At 40.1% G+C, this 24,422-nt stretch overlaps 1 protein-coding gene across 2 annotated transcripts in view; it reads left to right on the forward strand.

Moving 5' to 3' along the window:
• The window catches only part of LOC111818970 (myomegalin-like), a 157,579-nt gene that overhangs the window by 80,542 nt on the left and 52,615 nt on the right, over window positions 1–24,422 (forward strand). Inside the window, exons 1-2 of one of the 2 annotated variants that reach the window (XM_004380336.3) lie at window positions 16,990–17,028; window positions 17,288–17,398. In XM_004380336.3, coding sequence (XP_004380393.1) covers window positions 16,990–17,028; window positions 17,288–17,398 — 150 coding nt within the window. Of the gene's footprint in view, window positions 1–16,989; window positions 17,029–17,287; window positions 17,399–24,422 lie in introns of those variants that run through there. The other variant, XM_012556661.2, reaches the window with a different exon arrangement.

Raw genomic sequence — 24,422 nt, forward strand, 5'->3', positions numbered from 1 at the left:
TTTCATTCCTGAGCAACATCGCCAAAGACTTGCATCTGTACTTTCTGAAGAACTACTAAATGAAAGGAATGATTCTGAGTGTTGCACAGGATACAGAGGTATATGAGTTACCATTCTCAAAGGGTACACGATCTGATTAGGGGAATATGAAATTTAAATTATGCAATAATTAATTTAAATAACGTCTAAGACAACAATGAAAGAGATATTACAAGACTGGAGTAATTGCCAAGTAAATGTATATCCTTAAAACCTAAATATTAGGACAAAACATTTTTGAGTTGTGTTTGTATTTTTAATTTATATCTTATAATGTGAAAACTTTACAAAGTTACAAATATTAGCTCACATTTGTCTTGTTCACTATTACATATAGTGATTAGCATCATGCCAAGCATATAGTCTTCTTGTTGCTATTTGCTGTCGAGTTGATTCCAACTCATGGCAACCCAATGTGTGCAGAGGAAAACTGCTCCATAACGTTTTCAAGGCTGTGACACTTCAGAAGCAGATCATCAGGCCTGTCTTCCGAAGCCCTTCTGGGTGGGGTCATACCTCCAAACTTTTGCTTAGTGTTAAATTATGCAATAATTAATTTAAATAACGTCTAAGACAACAATGAAAGAGATATTACAAGACTGGAGTAATTGCCAAGTAAATGTATATCCTTAAAACCTAAATATTAGGACAAAACATTTTTGAGTGCTTCACCATTTGCACCACCCAGGGGCTCCTAGCATATAGTAGGCATGGCTTTTTCTTTTCTTCTTTTTTGTTTTGCTTTGGATGAATGAATGATGCTGAGTTTTCTTTCTTGGGTAACTGGGTAATACCGTCCACTGAGAAAGGGAACAACTGGAGCAGGCACATATGTTGTTGTTAGGTGCCGTCCAATCAGTTCTGACTCACAGCGACCCTATGTACAACAGAACAAAACACTGCCTTGTACTGCACCGTCCTCACAATAGTTGTTAATGCTGGAGCCCATTGTTGCAGCCACTGTGTCAATCTTCCTCTTTTTCGTTGACCCTCTACTCTACCAAGCATGATGTCCTTCTCCAGGGACTGATCCTTCCTGATAACATGTCTGAAATATGTGAGATGAAGTCTCGCCATCCTCTCTTCTAATGAGCATTCAGGCAGTACTTCTTCCAAGACAGATTTTTTCATTCTTGTGGCAGTCCATGATATATTCAATATTCTTCACCAACACCATGATTCAAATGTATCGATTCTTCTTCTGTCTTCTTTATTCATTGTCCAGGTTTCACATGCATATGAGGGGATTGAAGGCACCATGGCTTGCTTGGGTCAGGTGCACCTTAGTCCTTAAAGTGACATCTTTGCTTTTTAACACTTTAAAGAGGTCTTTTGCAGCAGATTTGCCCAAAGCAATGCGTCGTTTGATTTCTTGACTGCTGTTTCCATGGGCATTGATTGTGGATCCAAGTAAAATGAAATCCTCGACAACTTCAATCTTTTCTCCATTTATCATGATGTTGCTTATTGGTCCAGTTGTGAGGATTTTTGTTTTCTTTATGTTGAGGTGTAATCCATACTGAAAGCTGTGGTCTTTGATCTTCATCAGTAAGATCACATATAGCACTTTCATAATCATTAAAAAACAGCACCAGTGAACCAAAAACCGGTAAAGTGATCACATTTTTTGGGGGGGGAATAAAAGGAGATTTCTCCTGCTCTTAAGGAATTCTAAATCTAGTTAAGGAGACAGTCAAACAGATAATCCCAATATATGTATTCTGACAAGAAGTGCAATAGGAGTAGGCACACAGTACGGTGGGAGACACAGGAGGGGCCCTCAGCCAGACTTTAGGGGAAGATAGGCTTCCTGTAGTAGGAAATATCTAATTCAAGCCCTTAAGGATGAGTTGGAGTTAGTTAAGTCAAAGCTGGGTGGGGGTGAAGAGGAATGACATTTCATGGCAACACTGCTATTTGTGCAAAGCACAGGAGGCAGCAGAAAGCATAGTGAATTCAGGACTAGGATGCCCGTTGTCGTGGCTGCAGCACTAGAGTGTCAGATGGGATTCTAGTTGGCTGTTCTTTTTCTCCCTCTCCATCCCTGTCCAAAGCATTATTGTTGCAGTGTCAGTCATTCATGGTATCATTGTGATTCTTAGCTTATACTCCTTGAGCAGGACTTGATCGTGCCTTCGAAATTTTCCTTCTTTCCTACAGAAGGATGGTGAAAGGGTTATTGAAAACCTACAGGAATGGATAAGGCCATAAACAGACATTTCCCCTCTGAATGCTAGAAGCTGAGCAAATAATCTTCCTGAGATGGACTAGTTGTGAACAAATAGCACCAAGTTTTGCTGGTGTTTGGTCTGACCAAGCTGATGGAGAATCTATTTTGGAGCCTAGATGTCCATGGGAGCTCCCAAGCATCACTGCAGTCAGCTGTTCTTTTTTCATGCAGCTCTTTTCACCGTCTCTGACAAGCACTACTTCTGGCTGTGCCATCTATTTTTGGTGGCCAGGGAAGTTATTTGTTTTGCATAGTTCATAGTGCTCTAGTGTGATGACAACACCTTGTTATTCCAGGACTGAGGGTAGTGTGGGTGTGTATCTATGGTGGGGAAAGGCAGCAGGGACATCATCTGAACCCCTATTTTTTATGCCCATGATGAAGCTGGCCAAAATAGGATTTATTTATCGGCCTGATGTAAGAGCTCTGTTGTTAGCTCTCTTGTCATCAGGCCAGTTATTTCAAGAAAAGGCTGCATAGAGGATGGGTATCTGAATGCTTCTGAGTTTTCAAATGAAATGATGTCATTAATATTTTAGCATTTAAATGGCTATGGAACTTCAGGAATTATGTTTAAATTTCAGGAACAGAGTTTTAGAAGAGATATTTGTATATTGTGTGTCCCAAAATATCAAAGAAAAAAAGACTGGTCTTTGTAGAATTCACAGTCTGCTTTCTGAGACATGCATTGTTAGCTGGTTTCTGGAACACAGGGCCGAAATCTTATGTTGGAGTGAAAGGGTTGATGAGTGGAAGACCAAGTTGATTGACTCTGATGTTTGTTTTTATTAGAAGGTGGTCTGCAAAAGTTATGTATATTCTTCAGGACAGCTTAATGAATGTGTTTTTCCTCTGTCAAAATAATAGACTGGACCATATGTTTTCTTTCTGTTTTATCTGATGTTTGTAACAGAACTTTACGTTTCGATAAAACATAGCAATCCAGGAGTATTCAATATTGAGGGTCACTTAGAGGGTACTTCTCTTAGGACCCCACGATCTAGACAGGGTTAATATATAGAACATTTAGAAATAATCAGTTTTAAACTATTTACCTTTAGCTGAATCGAATTGAACTTTAACTGAATCTTTATGATTAAAAAAAAAAATCCTTTGCAAGAGACAAAGGATTGGATAAGTTACTTCTCTCAGCTTTGGTTTCTTTTTCTTTCTTCCTTCTTCCTTTTCCTCCCCTTCCTTTCTTCCTTTCTTTCTCTTCCTCCCTCCCTCTCTCCATCTTTTTCTTTCTTTTTAAATAACAACTTTATCGATATATAATTCATGTACCATAAAATTTACCCTTTCAAAGTGTACAATTCTATGGTTTTGGTATATTCTTAAAGTTGTACAACCATCATCACTATCTAATTCCTAAATATTTTCATCACCCTAAAAAAGAAACCTATACCCATTATCAGTCACTTCCATCCCTTCTTTCCACCCAGTCCCTGGCAACCAGTAATCTGCTTTCTGTCTCTATGGATTTGCCTATTCTGGACATTTTATATAAATGGAATCATATGATATGTGGTCTCTTATGACTGGCATCTTTCACTTAGTATGTTTTCAAGATTCATCCATGTTTTAGAATGTATCAGTACTTCATTTTTTTTTATGGCTGAATAATATTCCAACTTATGGTTATACCCTATTTTGTTTATAAATTCATCATTTGATGGACATTTTGGTTGTTTTCACTTTTTTTAGTTACATGAGCATTTGTGTATAAGATTTTCTGTGGATATATGTTTTAAATTCTCTTGGATATATATCTAGGAGTGGAATTGCTAGGTCATATGGTTAACTCAGCAGCCCTGATGGTGCAGTGGTTAAGAGCTATGCTGCTAACCAAAAGATCAGCAATTCAAATCCACCAGCAGCTCCTTGGAAACCCTATGGGGTAGTTCTACTCTGTCCTATAGGGTTGCTATGAGTAGCTGTGAATCAACTCGACGGGTTTGGTTTTTTTGATTTATGGTAACTCAGTGTTTAACTTTTTGAGGACCAGCTTTGGTTTCTTCATCTTGAAAATGGAGAAAATTACGTTTTAGATAGGTTCATGTGGTCAGATTTTCCAGGATGACAGGGAAGATTATTTACAGTGAAGGATACTTTTTGAAAAGATGTAGGGGACCTGAGGTAGAAAGGGAAGTTGCTTTATCAGTCACCAGTGAATTCTAGGTTCACAGAGGTAATACAGTGTAATGGTTAAGGTCCTAATGAGTATGTCATATGGATTCAGACTGTTGGAAGTTGTAGTCTGTTCTTCTCCACTTTCTAGATGAGCAAGTCAGCTAACTTCTCAATGTCTCACTTTCCTAGGCAGTAAAATGGGGATCATAATGTCTAACCTGCTTACTTCATAGAGTTGTCGTGTGAAGATGAAGTGAAATAATATACACGAAGTGCTTTGTAAATAGTCTGACACTATGCACGTGATTGGCAAGTGGTTGTTGCATTTTGTGATTGTATAATTATATTGTATTAATTTTGTAATACAAGTCCAAGTCTTTCAAAACAGCCAAGAATTAAGCTTTCATATTTGTGCAACTCACACTTTATCAAAACAGCATAAGAGCTCCTAGACATACATAAACCAAAAAAACTAAACCCAATGCCATCGAGTCCATTTCGACTCATGGCAAACAGATATATTATAAATAAAATATTTACCTGTAAAGCAAACTATCCTCCCCTTCTTCCTGCTCCATCTCTTCCTGTCAGTCCAATACAAGTTAGATTACTGGATTGGATTCCACTGGATGCTAAAGAGCAGGAAATACTACCCAATCGTTGTGTGCCTTACCATGGGACTGTTTTGAAAATATGACAGTTAGCAGAGTTATAGGTTAAATAAGGGTATTGAGGGCCAGCTTTAGGACCCAGTCATTGCTGGCTGCTTTTATCTTGGAAATAAGGTATTCTTTACATTCATTAATCTCTTCTTCCTCTATGACTACACGTGGTAGCCAGAGCTCTCAATCTGAACAGGTAGATAGACTCCCACCAACTTTTATGGCTCTACTAAAAGAAAGCTGGTGGGACATTCTGAAATTCTTCAGAAAACACCAGCTCTTTCTTGGTGACCGCCTTTGGTAGCATTGTTTCTATAGAAAATATGCTTCAAAAATAGAATCTCAAGATGGCCATAGATCTTAACAGTCCTCTAGAGCTAACTCCTAGCTGATGTTCAAGACTTTTAACATTTCTGACAAATGGTTCTTTAGCTTCAGTCAGTTCCTTTTGTTACAGGAAATTTACTATCTCTTATAAGGTAAGTGCTGAATAAGTATTTGATATATGAATTTATGGAGGGAGTGTGGGAATAAGTTCATTACATCCACCTCCACTAGAGAATGTATCCTTTATCCAATTAATATCTGCCTCCCTCTTATTCTTACACTGTGGTCTTGGTGTCATTCCTTTTAAAACAGTTTTTTAAAAACTCATGAACTATTTCACAAACAACAGGAATATACAAACAATAATAAAACACTTTCTCATGTATTTGGTATCTAAATTTTAACAAACATCTTTTTCACTATAATTGACAAGATGTTTAAAAAAGTTAGCATTTCACATACAGTTGCAACCCTTTCAGTACTCTATCTGGATCCAGTCTCTTGACTTCTTTCCTACAGTTAACTACTATTAAGTAATTTCCCCAACAATACACAATCAGAAAGTAGCAGAGCTGGAATTTGAACCAACTCGATGGCAACAGGTTTGGTTGTTTTGATTTATGGTAACTCAGTGTTTAACTTTTTGAGGACCAGCTTTGGTTCAAAAGCCATTGCTCCTTCCACAATGCTGTGCTAGATGAAGATGCTAGATGTATCTCCTAGATTAATATGCATAATAGTGATAATATTTATTACCTATTTGTAAATGGATAGTACAGTGATAAGGGGTACTTAAAAAACTTTTCTCCTGTTTCTCTATTTACAATATTAACTTATTAAAATATTTTTATTTTCAAGAAATGTAAAGATATGGATTATCAGATATATCAAATTAGTAGCACTTAAGTTGCTAAAGTTTTATTACGTTTGAAGAGAATGTCTCCATTAAGATGATTAATAATTTTTAGTGAGGTCAAACTTTATTTTTAGGAGAGAACTTGGTAAGACCTTAATACGTTTTCAAGCATTGCCATTGTAAGAGCTATATGGGGGGTCTGACTATGATTCAGAAACGTGAAGCTTTTTTTTTTTAAGTCTAACTTGGCAGTTGGTTATGTTAATGGGCATGACATGCAACAGCTGGGTTGTAATCCTCCTACTATTGTTGGCATTGATTGAGTCCTTATTAAGGTATTATTTCCAGTCTAGACTAATACATTATGAAAGGAGTGGGAAGAAGAAATTAAGGAAAGAGCAGGGGAGAGTCATCAATGTTTGAAAAAAAATATTAAAAAAAACTTTTTTCATTGTACTTTAGATGAAAGTTTACAGAACAAATAGTTTCTCATTAAACAGTTAGTACAGATATTGTTTTATGACATTGGTTAACAACCACACGACATGTCAACACTGTTCCTTCTCGACCTTGCGTTCCCTATTACCAGCTTTCCTGTCCCCTCCTGCCTTCTAGTCCTTGTCATGGGCTGTTGTGCCCCATTAGTCTCGATTTGTCTTATGGGCCTATCTAATCTTTGGCTGAAGGGTGAACCTCGGGAGTGACTTCATTACTGAGCTAAAAGCACGTTCAGGGGCCATTTTCTTGGGGTTTCTCCAGTCTCTGTCAGGCCAGTAAGTCTGATCTTTTTTTGTGAGTTAGAATTTTGTTCTACATTTTTCTCCAGCTCTGTCTGGAACCCTCTATTGTGATCCCTGTCAGAGCAGTCAGTGGTGGTAGCCAGGCATCATCTAGTTGTGCTGGACTCAGTCTGGTAGAGGCTGTGGTAGTTGTGGCCCATTAATCTTTTGGACTAATCTTTCTCTTGTATATTGTTTTCTTTATTCTCCCTTGCTCCCGAAGGGGTGAGACCAGTGGAGTACCTTAGTTAGCTGCTTACAGACTTTTAAGACCCCAGACGCTACTCACCAAGGTAGAATGTAGAACATTTTCTTTATAAACTGTTATGCCAATTGAGCTAGATGTTCCCCCGAGACCATGGTCCCCACAACCCTCAGTCCAGCAATTTGGTCCCCCAGGGAGCTTGGAAGTGTCTATGGAGTTTCCATGACCTTGCCTTGTACAAGTTGTGCTGGCTTCCCCAGTACTGTGTACTGTCTTATCCTTCACCAAAGTTACCACTTATCTATTGTCTATTTAGTGTTTCCCTCCCCACCCCTCCCCTCCCTCATAACCATCAAAGATTGTTTCTTTTTGTGTGTAAACTTTTTCATGAGTTTTTACAGTAGTGGTCTTATACAATATTTGTCCTTTTGTGATTGACTTATTTCACTCAGCATAAAGCCCTCCATATTCATCCATGTTGTGAGATGCTTCGCAGATTCATCATTGATCTTTATCATTGCATAGTACTCCATTGTGTGTCCGTACCATAGTTTGTTTATCCATTCGTCTGTTGATGGGCATCTAGATTGTTTCCATCTTTTTGCTATTGTGAACAATGCTGCAATGAACGTGGGTGTGCATATGTCTATTAGTGTTACGGCTCTTAGTTCTCTAGGGTATATTCCTAGGAGTGGGATTGCTGGATCATATGGTATTTTTATTTCTAGCTTTCAAAGAAAGTGCCATATCATTTTCCAAAATGGTTGTATCATTTTGCTTTCCCATCAGCAGTGCATAAGAGTTCCAATCTCCCCACAGCCTCTCCAACATTTTTTATTTCCAGTTTTTTTGATTCATGCCAGTAATGCCAGGGTGAAATGGTATCTCATCATGGTTTTGATTTGCATTTCTCTAATGGCTAGTGATCGTGAGCATTTCCTCATGTGTCTGTTGGCCACTTGAATGTCTTCTTTGGTGAAGTGTCTGTTCATTTCCTCTGCCCATTTTTAAATGGATTATTTGTCTTCTTGTTGTAGAGGTGTTAGATTTTCTTGTAGATATTAGAGATTAGACCTTTATCTAATTTGTAATGGGGAAAATTTTTTTTCCCAGTCTGTAGGTTCTCTTTTTACTCTTTTGATGAAGTCTTTTGATGAGCGTAAGTGTTTAATTTTTAGAAGATCCCAGTTATCTAGCTTATCTTCTGGAGTTTGTGTGCTGTTGGTTATGGTTTGTATCCTGTTAATGCTGTGTATTAGGGCCTCTAGCATTGATCCTATTTTTTCTTCTATGAACTTTATAGCTTTTGGCTTTATATTTAGGTCTTTGATCCATTTTGAATTAGTTTTTGTATATGGTTTGAGGTATGGGTCCTGTTTCATTTTTTTTGCAGATGGACATCCAGTTTTGCCAGCACCATTTGTTAAAAAGACTGTCTTTTCCCCATTTGATGGCCTTCGGGCACTGGTTGAAGATCAAGTGACCGTAGGTGGATGGATTCACACCTGGGTTGTCAATTTTGTTCCATTGGTCAATGTATCTGGTGTTGTACCAGTACCAGGATGTTTTGACTGCCATAGTTGTATAGTAGGTTCTGAGGTCAGATAGTACAAATCCTCCTACTTTCTTCTTCTTCTTCAATAGTGCTTTACTTATCCAGGGCCTCTTCCCTTTCCATATAAAGATAATAATTAGTTTTTCCATTTCTTTAAAGAATGTTGTTGGTATTTGGATTGGGATTGCATTGTATTTGTAAACTGCTTTGGGTAGAATTGTCATTTTCACAATGTTGAGTCTACCTATCCATGAGCATAGTATGTTTTTCCATTATGTAGATCTCTTTGGGTTTCTTGCAGTAGTGTTTTGTAGTTTTCTTTGTGTGGGCCTTTTACATCCCTGGCTAGATTTATTCCTAAGTATTTTATATTTTTAGGGGCTATTATAAATGGTATTATTTTCCTGATTTCCTTTTCATTGTTCTCTTTATTGGTGCATAGGAATCCAACTGATTTTTGTATGTTTATCTTGTATTGTGCTACTCTGCTGAATCTTTCTGTTAGTTCCAGTAGTTTTCTCGTGGAGTCTTTAGGGTTTTCTATGTATAGTATCATATCATCCGCAAACAAGGACAGTTTAATGTCTTCATTAGCAATTTGGATGCCCTTTATTTCTTTTTCTTGCCTTATCGCTCTAACCAGAACTTCCAGCATAATGTTAAATAGGAGTGGTGATAAAGGACATCCTTGTCTTGTTCCTGTTCTCAAGGGGAATATTTTCAGTCTCTCTCCATTAAGAATGATGTTGGCCATTGGTTTTGCATAGATGCCCTTTATTATGTTCAGAAATTTCACTTCTATACCTATTTTATTGAGAGTTTTTATCAGGAATGGGTGTTGGACTTTGTTGAATGCCTTTCCTGTGTCATTTGAGATGATCATGTGATTCTTTTCTGGAAAAAAAAATTTGATAAAAGAGTAAATATATGAAATGTATCACGGGGAAAAAGGAAGAACAAGGATAGAAGTGCTGTTCCCTCGCTCAAGAATCTGCAGTGGTTCTTTATTTTCTACGTATAGCAGAGCTTATCACAAATGTACAGGTCTGGGGCCCATCTCCCCAAGAAACTCTGATTTAGTAGGTTTAATGTGGGTCCAGGAGCCCTGGTTGCACAGTGGTTAAGCACTCAGAAAGATGTGGCAGTCTGCTTCCATAAAGATTACAGCCTTGGGAAACCCAGTGGGGCAGTTCTGCTCTGTCCTATAGGGTTGCTACAAACTACAATCAATTCCACGGGCAACGGGTATGTATGTATGTAGTGTGGGGCCCAGATATATGTTTTTGTTTCTTAAGGCTACAATAAATAAATAAATGAATAAATAAAACAAAATGTAGGCAGTAGACATACAAGCAAAACAACATTCTTGGTAAGTGGTACATGGCCCTTCCCCTTCTCCCACTGCCTTTCTCCTCACCTTTTGTCCAACTGTCCAGTCTCTGCCCAAAACCAAACCAAACTCTTTGCTCTCAAGTTGATTCTGACCCATAGCAACTCTATAGAACAGAGTAGAACTGCCCCACAGGGTTTCCAAGGAGCGGCTGATGGATTCAGACTGCCGACATTTTGGTTAGCAGCCAAGCTCTTAACCACTGTGCCACCAGGGCTCCACAGTATTTGCCCAGAGGACCATGTTCAGACTCCTCACCCTGACCTTCAAGATGTCCATAATATGGATCCTTGCTTCCAATCCCCCCTGTTCTCCCATTACAGGTCCGTATATTCCCTTTGTTTCAATCCAGTTGGCCCTCTGTATCTTTGCTTATGGTTCATCTGCCTAGATTGCCTTGTCCTCCCAGCCTATACAAACCTGATTCATCCTTTAAGGAGAGCTAAAGTCTCAATTCTCTGTGGAATCTTCCCTGAGAACCTTTATGTCCTGATTTCTGTAATTCTTACTTCTGTACAGTTCATATTATCCTTTGATTACAATTTGTTATATATTATTCCCCATTCATTGTTCAGAACTATTTATAGAAAGTTTAGAGTCTGCATTGTGTGTTAAAATTAATCTGCTGGAATAATTTATTTTACTTATAGAATAACCTCTTTATAAAGAGGAATGCCTTTAGATATGTTTTCATCCTGAACAATTTACATAATCTTATATATGGATTGAAGTTTATTAGAATCAGATCCAGTGAGGTCAGAGTCAGGAGGTTAGTGCATCCATTTTTTTTTTTTTAAATATTTGATTGTACTTCAGGTGAAGGCTTACAGAACAAATAGTTTCTCATGAAACAGTAGTACACCTGTTGTTTTATGACATTGGTTAACAACCCCACAACATATTAACCCTCTATATTCTCAACCTTTTTTTTTTTTTTGGTGAAAATACACATAGCCAAAGATACACCGTTTCAAAAATTTCTACATACACAGTTCAGTGACATTGACTACGCTCTTCCAATTGTGCTGTTATTCTCACTTAAGATGAAGGCTTACAGAACAAAATAGTTTCTCATTTAACAGTTACTACAAATGTTGCCCTATGACAATGGTTACCAATCTCACAACACATCAACAATATCCTTACTCAACCTTGTGTTCCCTATCACAGCTTCCTTGTCCCCTTCTGCCTTCTGGCCCTTGTCACTGGACTCCTGTACCTCATTAGTCTCATTTGGTTTTACTGGGCTGTCCACTCCCAGGCTGAACAGTGAACCTCGGAGGTAACTTCACCACTGAGCTAAAAGGGTGTCTGGGGGCCATACTCTCGGGGTTTCTCCAGTCTCCTTTAGGCCAGTAAATCTGGTCTTTTTTTTTGTGAGTTAGAATTATGCTCTACATCCTTCTCCAGCTCTGTCCAGAACCCTCTGTTGTGATCCTGATCAGAGCAGTCAGTGGTGGTAGCCAGGCACCATCTAGCTGTACTGGACTCAGTCCGGTGGAGGCCTTGGTAGCTGTGGTCCGTTAGTCCTTTGGACTAATCTTTTCCTTGTATCCTGTTCTCTTCATTCTCCCTTGCTCCCGAAGGGAGAGACGAGTGGAGTATCTTAGATGGCCGCTCACAGGCTTTTAAGACCCCAGACACTACTCACCAAGGTAGAATGCAGAGCATTGTCTTTATAAGCTGTGTCATGCCAATTGAGCTAGATGTTCCCAGAGACCATGGTCCCCACAGCCCTCCGCCCAGCAATTCAGTCCCTTAGTGCATCCATTTTTGAATTCAACAAATATTTATTGAGCACCTACTATGTACCAGGCAGTGTGATACGGCAGTGAACAAAGCAGGCAACAATCTGGGCTTTCTCAGGAGTTTATTTGCTAATGAAGAGTGAAAGAAAAGAAACAAATAAATAAGTAAATATATTTTAGAAGGTGATAGTGCTGTGGAAAAAAAAAAACAATGAAGGGGGATATGGAATGTTGAAGTGAGGCACAGGATGGGCTGCAGTTTTAAATAGGGTGGGCACCTCACTAAGGAGGTGATATTTGAGCAAATACTTGAAGAATGTGAGGAAGAGAATCAGGCAGACATCTAGAAAAAGAGCATACCAGACAGAAGAAACAGTAAGTTCAAAGCCCCTGAGGAGGAAGGGTGTTTTTGAGAAAAAAGCACTGCATGGAGGAACAGTGTGGCTGCAGCAGAGTGCACAGGGTCAAAGTAATAAGAAAAAAGAAACAGAGATAATGGGGCCAGGGAGCAGAGAGACCCCAGATCGTTCTGGGCCTTGGGCCTTATGGGCTAATGAAAGAACTATGCCTTTTACTCTAAGTTAGATGGGAAGCCAGTGGGGGTTTTCAGCTGAGGAGTAATCTGATATATATTTTAAAAGGGTCACTGTGGCTGTTGTGCTACAAATAGACTATAGGGGAGCGAGGTATTTGGGAGACCAGTTTAGTGGGCTGTCATGGATTGAATTGTGTCCCCCAAAAATATGTGTATCAGTTTGGTTAGGCCATGATTCCCAGTATTGTGTGATTGTCCCCCATTTTTTCATCTGATGTGATTTTTCTATGTGTTGTAAATCCTATCTCTATGATGTTAATGAGATGGGCTTAGTGGCAGTTATGTTAATGAGGCAGGACTCAATCTACAAAATCAGATTATGTCTTAAGCCAATCTCTTTTGACATATAAAAGAAAGAAGAGAGCAGAGAGACAGGGGGACGTGATACCACCAAGAAAGCAGCACCAGGAGCAGATCACATCCTTTGGATCTGGGGTTCCTGTGCAGCGAAGTTCCTAGACCAAGGGAAGATTGATAACAAGGGCCTTCCTCCAGACCCAAGAGAGAGATCATCTTCCCCTGGAGCTGGCACCCTGAATTTGGACTTCTAGCCTACTAGACTGTGAAGAATAAATTTCTGTATGTGAAAGCCATCCACTTGCGGTATTTCTGCTATAGCAGCTCTAGATAACTAAGACTGGGGCTATTCAGATAACTTATGATAGCATCATGAACCAAAGTAGTAGAGGTGTCAGTGGTGGTGGTGGTGGATGGATTCTCTATATATTTTAAGGTAGAAAGAATAAAATTTGAAGGTAGATTAGATGATGTATATAAGAGAGAAGAGTCAAGGATGACTCAAAAGCTTGGGGGCCAAACAACGGCAAACACTGAGTTGCTACAAATTGAACTGAGGTCCAATGAGTGAGGAGCATGTATGCCGGGAAGTATCAGGAGCTCAGTGTTAGATGTCACAAGTATGAAATAACTATGTTAGATATCCAAGTGGAGAATGCTACTAGAAAGTCAGATATACATCTGGAGGTGAGGGAAGACATCAGGATGGGTATATAAACTTAGACATTTTAGTGAATAAGACATCAACTTTCTACAATAAACATTCTAGTGGGATGACTGTTATTGGAGAGGATCTTGTGGGAACTGTAGAGGAATACAGAGACATGTAAGTCATTGATCCTTGTCTTGGGCAGCTTACTGACCAGTTGGAGAGATATAAATACATGAAAAGTTAAATAACTGTAAAGAGTGTGAATAACTCTTCAAGATAACAATAAAACCAGTATCTGGAGGCAGCATATGAACACTTACCAAATGTTAATATTTACCTTAAACAAACCCAAGCCCAAACCAGTTGCTGTCAAGTCAATTCTGACTCATGGTGACTCCATGCATGCAGAGTAGAACTGCCTCATAGGGTTTTCAAGGGTATGACCTCTTGGAAGCAGATCACCAGGTCTTTCTTTCAAGGCATCTCTGGGTGGGTTGGAACCACCTACCTTTCGGTTAGTAGCTGTGTGTCTAACTATTAGTGCCACCCAGGAACTTCTAATATTTGCCTTAGGGGTTCAGAAAAGGAAGGAGTCTTTCTAAGTTGGGGTAGCAGGAAAGGTTTTGTTTAGGTGGGATTTGAACTAGGACTTGACAGAAGAGGTAGAGTGCCTTCAAGCAATATGATGAGGATTTCCCCTTTATTCTAAGAGTGAAGCGATGCCTCTGGAGGGCTTTTAAGGGAGAGGACAAGGTAAGATTTAAGTTTGAAAATATTACTTTGCCTATAATATGGAGCACAGATGGCTGGAGTAGATTCTGGCAGACGTGATAGAGACTATTGCAAACGTTTCTGGGTTTTAAGGTTTGTGGTGAAAATGGAACATGCAAGTTGAACTATCTAGCAAAAAGTTGGATATGTAGGGCTAGATCTTGGGTGAGAAGATTCAGTTGGAGATTTGTGAGTTACCTGGGAGGCAGAAGTTACAGCCATAAAAGTGGATAAAATCTCTATAGAAGAAAGTGTGAAGCAAAAAAAAGCAGAAGGTGAAAGACTAATCATCATTTAAGCACTCTAAGGAGCTGGCAACAGCACAGAGAAGGGGTCAGAGAGATAGGAGAAAAACAAAGTATCATAGGGCGTAAGTGAAGAGAGGCATAAAATTACTGGGGCGGCGGGGGAAGACATAGGCTGGATAAGAATACTCTGCATTCATGTACAGTTTTCACTTTCCATAAAACTTTCATTAAATTATTTTACACCATAAGGGAGTCCAAGGAGATAGCCAAAGCATGGTTAAACACTAATCTAGAATCTGGCAGCCTGGTTCCCCTTGTGCAAAATGGAGGTGTTAATAACTAGGCTATCCCTCTAGAAGCTTAGGAAAGAGCCTTAAAATTATAGTTCACAACCACCTCATTTAATAAATGAGGACAGTTAGGCCTCAGGAGAAGTAACACTTTGACGTCACACAACTATTTAGTAACCAGAACTGCGATCAGAAAAGAGTCTTCTGAGTTTTAATTAAGACTTTTCTCTTTCCTCATTGCCTCTATTTAATCAAGTAAGCCTAAATAACAGTTATTTATTCTGAGAGCACAGATTTAATGGAAATATTTAAATTTTAATGTGTAGATTTTTTAAAAATGGACAATATTTTGGCTTGTTACCAACTGTCTATGGTAAGAAATGTGTTGCTTCGTATAATCCAAATCTATTAGAGAGAATCCTCAATTCTGATTATGTCCTCCTGAGGTCACTTTGGAGTCTATGGGTGGCACAAACTGTTAAACACTTGGCTACTGACCTAAAGGTTGGCAGTGTGGCTCTACCCAGAGACACCTAAGAAGAAAGTCCTGGTCATCTGCTTCCAAAAGATCATAGCCATTGAAAATCCTATAGAGTACAGTCCTACTCTGAAACACTTGGGGTCACCATGAGTCAAAGTCAACTCAACGGACACAATGGCAACTGTTTTTTGTTTTTTGTTTTGAGATTACTTTATTCCTCAAATTTTTCCTATCTTTGATGGCAAAATGCAAGTTCAATTCCTAGTGAAAATTTTTCTGATTATCCCAGTCAGAATTCCTCACTCTTTCTTCTACGTTCCCATAGATTCAGTGTTTTTCAAACTTCAGGCTAAAGTCCATTAGTGGATCATGCAATCAATTTAGTGGATCACTCCCAGAAAGAGAAATAGAACAGAAAATCAGTGGATCACACATAGTGACGGTTTTACTTTTTGAAACTTGTACTTCAATTAAGTGTGTATGTATGTGTGTGTGTGTACTGGGTTGCCATGTAAAATGTTTGAAAAACACAGGTTTGGAGGTCTATAGTGTAAAATACGTATCTTAACATGAATGATCAGCTATATGACCACCAAGCTGTTTGAGGGTTGGAACTTCTTCATCTCTCTATTGCCCAGCATACTACCTGGTGGGTACTCAGGAGATGTTGACTGGAATTATTATGAAGGTTTGAGAAGGAATTTGAATAATGAAAAGCAGGTAGATTGGGGAGGAAGAAGTGAGTGAGTGCTTGAATTAAGTGTAAACTTTCTAATTTTCTTAATCTTGAATGTTAATGTTAAATGGTTTCCAACCTAGTATTAGTGCAGCCAAGAACCTGTGTTCGCTTTCTGTGCTGCGGGGTTGTTTCCCAGTCACCTTCAATGTCCCATGTGATGTGGTATAAATAATACTTCCTGCTTATGTCGCAGCTGTCATTCCAGGATCTTAAATTGCTTTAAGCAGGATCTGGTGATGAGTGCTTGGCTCCACTTGGCAGGTGCCTGAGTTAAGAGCCAGTGACTGGCTGAAATCTCTGGGCTCCTGGCTGACGGCTCCCTCCCTCTCTTACCCCCATCCCGTCTATGGAGAGAGTAGTCCTTGACCAGTCCTCCTTGTGAGCTAGCGTAACCAGTACATAGAGTTTGCAAAGATCCCACTGACCTAGAAGATTTGTTCTTTCTTTGGGGGTGGCAATGGTGTGTATGGGGTGAGATGCATGGTAATAAATGCTACTAATTTAACTGCCTCAGGGATGGAAAAGCATGGGGAGGGAAACGGGGAAGGAATTGATTAGAGAAGAGCATTTGGATCATCAAAGAAATTTATAGACCCCTCTAATTAGTAGCCTTTGAGATTTGCACCTGACAGAAATGGGATATTTAACATGCAACCACCATTTTGTGGGCCATTTTGTGTATATGTGCTGTTCTCTATAACAACCGTATTTCTTTATGGCCTTTATTGTCCAAATTAGTCACCAGGAGCTTAAATACCCACCACACACATCCCCCCTTTTCTTCCTTCTCTTTTTTGCAACCCTCCCCCCGCCCCCAATCACCTTGAATTACTCCCCTTCCCCATTTCCTGGAAGCTTCTCGGGGGTCAGTCCCCTCTCTCTTCTAAGAAGCTGTTAACTGCCTGCAGTTGGGCCCGGGAGGCTCCAGGAGGGTGACAGACGAGTCCTGGCTTGGAGTCGGGTTACACCACTTGTGTCTGAGTTCACGCAGCATGTTCCTCTGTCAGGGATTCCGCAAATATCTCCCTGAGGTAAAAAAGGAAAGTGCGCTGCGCTACAGCACCCAGAGCAAGTGAGCCTCGTCCCTGGAGTCCCTGAGAGATCACCAGCGACCAGGGCCATGTCGCGGTAGCCCCAGGCCCCGCGTCCCCGCAGCCTCAGCAGCGTCCCAGCCGGCTTACTTCATGCCGTGGTGCAGCTGCACTATGTTCCTGGGGTGACGGGGCGACTCGGCATGCTCCTCCCCATGGGTTGCCCACCATGTCTAATGGATATCGCACTCTGTCCCAGCACCTCAATGACCTGAAGAAAGAGAACTTCAGCCTCAAGCTGCGCATCTACTTCCTGGAGGAGCGCATGCAGCAGAAGTATGAGGCCAGCCGGGAGGACGTGTACAAGCGGGTGAGTGCAGGGGCCGGGCGCTCCGGCGCACGGGCTGCTAGACCGACCCTTCCTTATTCCAGGCTCTTCCTGGCTCTGCTGTGCTTATCAGGGAGGGAGACGGTTCCAGTCCAGGCCTGGTCACTTTTAACGCCTTGTAACATTGGACAGGAGCCCTGGCCCTATGGGTCAGCTCTCTGTCCTTTAGGGTCGCTAAGAGTCGGAATCGGAATCGACTCCACGCGAACGGGTTTTTGACCTTGGCCAAGCCCGTTTCACCTCTCAGGTGCCCGTTTTCTACTTTCCGTCTCTATAAAAGGAGGGAGCTGGTTTAAATCAGAACCTCTCAAACTCTGGTGTGGAAGTGTGTTGGAACAGTTACCTTGGGAGCTGGTTTAAAATGTCAATTCCGTGCCTCACCCTCAGGGATTATAATTTAGTAAAGGGAGGGAGAAGCTGGAAATTTGCATTTTGAAACAGTCCCCCCCACCCCCACCAGGCAGGTAGTTTCCAGGCCACACACAGAGAAACACTCCACCAGAGAAATGTCCCCTTGAGCTCTGGCTCAATGGGGAAGAGGAAGATGAGATTGCTGAGGAGAAGAGGGCCGGAACTGAAAACATTTGTGTTTCTTGTGAAAATCATGTTTGTTTTTGAGAATAATTTTAAAGATAAACTTTTAAGTCAGAATCTTGGGCATTTTAAGTCATAGGAATAGTTCACCTTAGAATGAAGAAAAGGGTATGAATGGACTAGCCTTTGGCGTGAGGTGGGATGGGAAGGTGAATGGCCATTTCCCTGGAAGGAAGGGCTGTCTCGATTGACAGTGAGTTGAGTGGGGAAGCAAGACCAAGTGGATTGGCTGAGCAGAGGATGAGATGAGACAGCACCTTGGTAAGAGGACATTAAGCTGTGGGCTACAAGGATTGAGCTTCTTAACTGGTTACCACAATATTGATTTCCTCAGCCTTCTTAGTGTCTGAGCAATCAGGACCTTAAGTGGCCTGAGCACCTGGGGCTGGTCTCAGCAGGCTACACCAGAGAATTATACAAAGATTTTCATTTTCTGCATGTGCCCTGTGCAGTCAAAAAGAAGGCTGTGAAGCATTGAAGGCCGCTAGATATCATGGATCAGAGAAATAGTTGGTGTCTTTGAGACTCAAACAATTATTTTGTAAATTCAGTTAATGTAGACAGCTAAATCTGGGGAAATTGTGCCCTATCTCCTATCTTGTCTGAATTTCCACGTTTTACCAGAATTATCCTGAAATTGGTCCAGATTCATTTTTCATCGTCTGTGTGGCTATACAATGAGTGGGCCTCATTGGAGCTGCCAGGAGTTTAGGACAATTCTGCCAGGTGAGGGTTGGTAACTCAGAGATGGAGCGAAGGGTAGCATGAGTGGCAGTTTTGCCTCAGGTTAGGAATGGTGAATAAATTTGTTCACTTAGCAGAGAGAGGAAGATTTTCCACTTAACCATCTCCAGAACAAAGTAGAAGGAAGAAAAATACCTATTTCCCAGATCATTTGAAGGAAACGGTTTTTTTTTTTTAGCTACACTCAAATGACTGCTTGAATCATTTGGTCTCACTTGTCTGCCTGCACTAGCTCAGGAAACAATTTTCAGGGAATGCTTTGGGTGGGGTGTGAAAGGGCACCATGCTTCTCCAGAGAAGTGTAATTAATGATATTGTGGGAGCTGCACAGAGTCTAGGGGAGGAGGGGATCACAGCACACTATCACATGCAGAAGTAACAACCTTTTTTTAGACTCCACTATTGGCCACTTAGCCCGTATAGGAAATAGATATGACCTTGTTTCTACCTAGAATCAGTTGTAAGTGTGAGCAGAGTAGTCAGGCAGTTACTGGCCTCACATGATTTGAGGCATCTCAAACTTTGGTGCATCCTCTCCCTTTCCATTTTCACCAAATTTCTATTCAATCTGTCTGTTACATTACTCATTCCATTTGGCTGTGATTGTTTGGGAAGTATTAAAAGCTTAGAAGTCTCTGGGTAGTGCAAAGGGTTAATGCATTTGGGTGCTAACCGAAAGGTTGGAGGCTTGAGTTCACCCAGAGGCAACTTGGAAGAAAGGCCTGGTGGTCTACTTCTGAAATATCAGCCGTTGAAAGCCCTACGAAGCACAGTTCTACTCTGATACTTATACATGAAGTCTCCATGAGTCAGAATCAACTCAATGGCAGCTTGTTTTTTAAAGGTTTAGGTTAAAATGTTCTTATTATTTGGGAAGCAGAAAACATAAAGCCGTTATTAATCATTAACATTCTAGCAGAAAGTAGTCTATCATCCTATGCAGTGATAAGGAATAGAAAGCAGGGTGGTTGTGAATTACTTAACCTCCCTGAGCTTGTTCAACCTCTGTAGAACTGGCTTTAAGAATAATGCACAGCACTGAAGGCACTGAAAATTATATGTTAAGAATATGAATAAATAGCAGCCATGAAGATTTAATAAGACAGTATCAAAGCACTTAGTAAACTTAATAGCCTCATACATACATGAGGAGGATAGCAGTTACATTACTATTAGTCATGCTAGTTATTACTATATTAAAAATGAGGAAGAGGTTTGGCTCTTTAAAATCTCACTTTCATATGTTCCCACGCATGCGTCTTACACTCACCCTTGTTATTCACATCATGACCTCACGAGGTTAGGAAGCTTCTTAGCAGCGATGTTGATGATGAGACATTTAGGATAACATGCACAGCATCACATGGTAAGTCAGGTGGTTCAGATAAGAATTTAGAGCCCTGTTCTCTTACCATACTTAACTTGATTTTTCTTTAGTGTTGAAAGGACATTTCTTTAAATATAGTAAAAACATTAAACCACACCCCAAACTGAATTAGAATCTGCAATAATTTGGGTGCTGTAGATATGAGTCTTCTTAAAAGACAAATATTTATGGTACATATGTAAAGTAAGGCTATTGTGAACAGTAATTATTTCACTGTTTTACATATTTTGCCACTGTCAGTTTTTGTCGCAATATTTGTACTCAAGAGTGAAAAATCAGAGGTGGGGCCAAGATGGCGGAGTAGTCAGACGTTTCCAGTGGTCCCACTCACAATAAAAACCCAAAAATACAAGTGAATTGACTATATATGACAATCTAGGAGCCCTGAACATCAAAAGCAAAGTTGAGGAATCACACTGAGTGGCAAGGGGAGGGAGAGACGGTTCAGAAACAGTGAGGAGTTAGACCTGACCTGGAGGGAGCCGACGCCCTGCAGGCCGGATCATTTGGCATGTGCAGTGAGGCGGGCTGTGGCACTTGGGATGTGTTTTCTACGTCGGGAGAGACCAAGCAGTGGAGAGCCTGCTCAGGCCTCCAGAGCCAGTGAAAAGTGGTACTTAATTGGCAAAAGATAAGTACATGTGTTTAACCTACCATGCAGATCAAAAAACACCCCATTTGGGAAGAACCTCTCTCCAATTTACCTGCTCCCTCTCTGCTCTGCAGTGGGTCCTGGCCAGCCTCGATGATGGCTGCATCCCCTGGGCTGGAAGTAGGACCCATCATGCACCCTGAGCCATTCTCCCAGCCTTGAAGAGGGAACAAATTAACAAACAGGGGAAAAAATAATCTGTCAGCTCTCCGAAGCTGGGACCTCAAGGCAGTCACAGCTCCTTTGCCTAGGCATAGGCATAAGGGGTCCACAGACTTTGAATGCCTTTCACCCCTGCACAGACCTGTGTGGATCCATTCAACAAGTAGGCCCTCAATAGCACAGTACAACAGGGTATATACCTGAAGCCTAACTTCACTGTATCAGCTATATGGTGGAGAGGCAGGTTCGTGACATTTGATAATGCTCTGCTGTTAAGCCGGGTCCTAACCTACCTACATCATGGGCTGAGGACTGGTGGCTCCACCCACGCCACCTAGCCACCTGCAGCAGGGGTCCAAGAATAAGTGGTGCCTCCCAGTCCTTACAGCCAACAGCACTGAGTGCCCATAGTCTAGCTGCAAAACCCACCCACCTATGCACTCTAGGGAACAGGGACACGCTTTCCTCCCAGACACTCAGGGGCAGCCATCAGCCACCTGCCTTGCTCAGCACATGACACCCTGCTGTAGCCAAATACCTGTGCCTACTCCAATCACCCCTACCAGTCTAGGATAGTAGATGAGAACCTGTACCACAAACTTGGTGACCAACTACCTGGACACCTGAGCTGAATCCGTACAAGACAAGTAAATGAACTCCTGGGCTCAAATACCTAGTAATGGATCTAATGACCTGGTGACAGGACATTAGAGCTTCAAAAGTACCAATAATCAAACTAACGCACACAAGCAGCCTATCTGGGCATATAAAAACAAAACAAAACAAGAAGCTAGGACACAGTAAGCAAACATAAAATAAACAAATATAATACTTATTGATGGCTCGGAGACAACAGTCAATATCAAATCACATGAAGAGGCAGACCTTGACTGCTTCAGCAAGCTCCCAAAACAAAGAATCAAGAAATTTTCCAGAGGAAGAGAACTTCGTGGAATTACTGGAGGTAGAATACAAAAGATTAGTAAGAGAACTCTTCAAGAGAGCAGGAAGGAGATCATGCAAAATGCAGTACAAGCCAAGGAACACACAGACAAAGCAGTAGAGGAACTTAAGAAGATTATAGAAAAGCATAATGACAAATTTAACAGGCTGCAAGAATCCATAGAGAGACAGCAATCAGAAATCCATAAGATTAACAATAAAATTTCAGAATTAGACAACTCAATAGAAAGTCATAGGAGCAGAACTGAGGCAGTCGAAGTCAGAATTAGTGAGATTGAAGATAAAGCACTTGACACCAACGTATTTGAGGAACAATCAGATAAAAGAATTTTAAAAAATGAAGAAACCCTAAGAATTATGTGGGACTCTATCAAGAGGAGTAACCAGCGAGTAATTGGAGTGCCTGAACAGGGGGGAATAACAGAAGATACAGAGAGAATTGTTGAAGATTTGTTGGCAGAAAACTTCCCTGATATTGTGAAAGATGAGAAGATATCTCTCCAAGATGCTCATCAAACTCCATATAAGATAGATCCCATAAGAAAGTCACCAAGACATATTATAATCAAACTTATAATATGAAGACAAAGAGAGAATTTTGAGAGCAGCTAAGGATAAATGAAAAGTCATCTTATAAAGAAGAATCAATAAGACTAAGCTCAAACTACTCAGCAGAAACCATGCAGGCAAGAAGACAATGAGATGACATATATAAAGCCTTGAAGGAAAAAAATTGCCAGCCAAGAATTATATATCAGCAAAACTGTCTCTCAAATATGATGGCAAATTAGAGCATTTCCAGATAAACAGAAGTTAAGGGAATTTGTAAAAACCAAGCCAAAATTGCAACAAATACTAAAGGGAGTCCTCCGATTAGAAAATCAATAACATCAGATAACAACCTAATACTACAACACAGGACAGAGCAACCAGATATCAACCCAGATAGAGAAGTCACAAAAATAAATCAAAGCTAAAACACTAAAATAGGGAAAGGGATGTCAATATGTAAAAGAGGACAACATTAAAACAAAAAAAAGGGGCTAAAAAATGTAGTCATAGATCTTTCATATGGAGAGGAAGTCAAGGCAATATAAAAAAATAAAAGACTGGTTTAAACTTAGAAAAGTAGGGGTAAATATTAAGGTAATCACAACGGAAACTAACAATCCTACACCTCAAAATAAAAAACAAGAAAAATATAAAGACTCAGCAAACACAAAATCAACAACAATGAAAAAGATGAAAAGAAAACACATAAATAAACACGACTCAGCACAGAAAATTAAGTGGAACAAAGAAACTCAACAGCACACAAAAAAGACATCAAAATGACAGCACTAAACACATACCTATCAATAATTACGCTGACTGCAAATGGACTAAATCCACCAATAAAAAGACAGAGAGTGGCAGAATGGATTAAAAAACATGATCCATCTGTATGCTGCCTACAAGAGACACACCATAGACTTAAACACACAGACAAACTAAAACTCAAAGGATGAAAAAAAATATATCAAGCAAACAACAATCAAAAAAGAAGAGGAGTGGCAATGTTACTCTCTCACAAAATAGACTTTAAAGTAAAATCCACCACAAAGGATAAGGAAGGACACTATATAATGATTAAAGGGTCAATACAGCAGGAGGACATAACCATAATAAATATTTACGCATCAACGACAGGGCTCCTAAATACAGAAAACAAACTCTAACAGCATTGAAAAGAGGGATAGACAGCTCCACAATAATAGTAAGAGACTTCAACATACTACTTCCAGTGAAAGACAGAACATCTAGAAAGAAGCTCAATAAAGACATGGAAGATTTAAATGCCACAAACAACCAACTTGACCACACAGACATATACAGAACACTCCACCCAACAGCAGACAAGTATACTTTCTTTTCCAACACACATGAAACATTCTCCAGAATAGACCACATATTAGGCCATAAAGCAAGACTTAACAGAATCCAAAGCATCAAAATATTACAAAGCATCTTTTCTGACCAAAAAGCCATAAAGTAGAAATCAATAACAGAAAAAGCAAGGAAAAAAAATCAAACACATGGAAACTGAACAACACCTGGCTCAAAAACTACTGGGTTATAGAAGAAATTAAGGATAGAATAAAGAAATTCACAGAATCAAATGAAAATGAAAACACATCCTACCAGAACCTTTGGGACACAGCAAAAGCAGTGCTCAGAGGTCAATTTATAGCAATAAATGCATACATCCTAAAAGACAAAAAGGCGAAAATCAAAACATTAACCCTACAACTCAAACAAATAGAAAGAGAGTGGCAAAAGAAGCCTTCAGGCACCAGACGAAAGGAAGTGATAAGAATTAGAACAGAATTAAATGAAATAGAGAATAGAAAAACAATTGAAAGAGCTAACAAGACCAAAAGCTGGTTCTTTGAAAAGATCAACAGAATCGATAAGCCATTGGCCAAACTGACAAAAGAAAAACAGGAGAGGAAGAAAATAACCCA

This window comes from Trichechus manatus, unplaced genomic scaffold (genome assembly GCF_000243295.1).
Source record: "Trichechus manatus latirostris isolate Lorelei unplaced genomic scaffold, TriManLat1.0 scaffold00073, whole genome shotgun sequence".
NCBI lineage: Eukaryota > Metazoa > Chordata > Mammalia > Sirenia > Trichechidae > Trichechus > Trichechus manatus.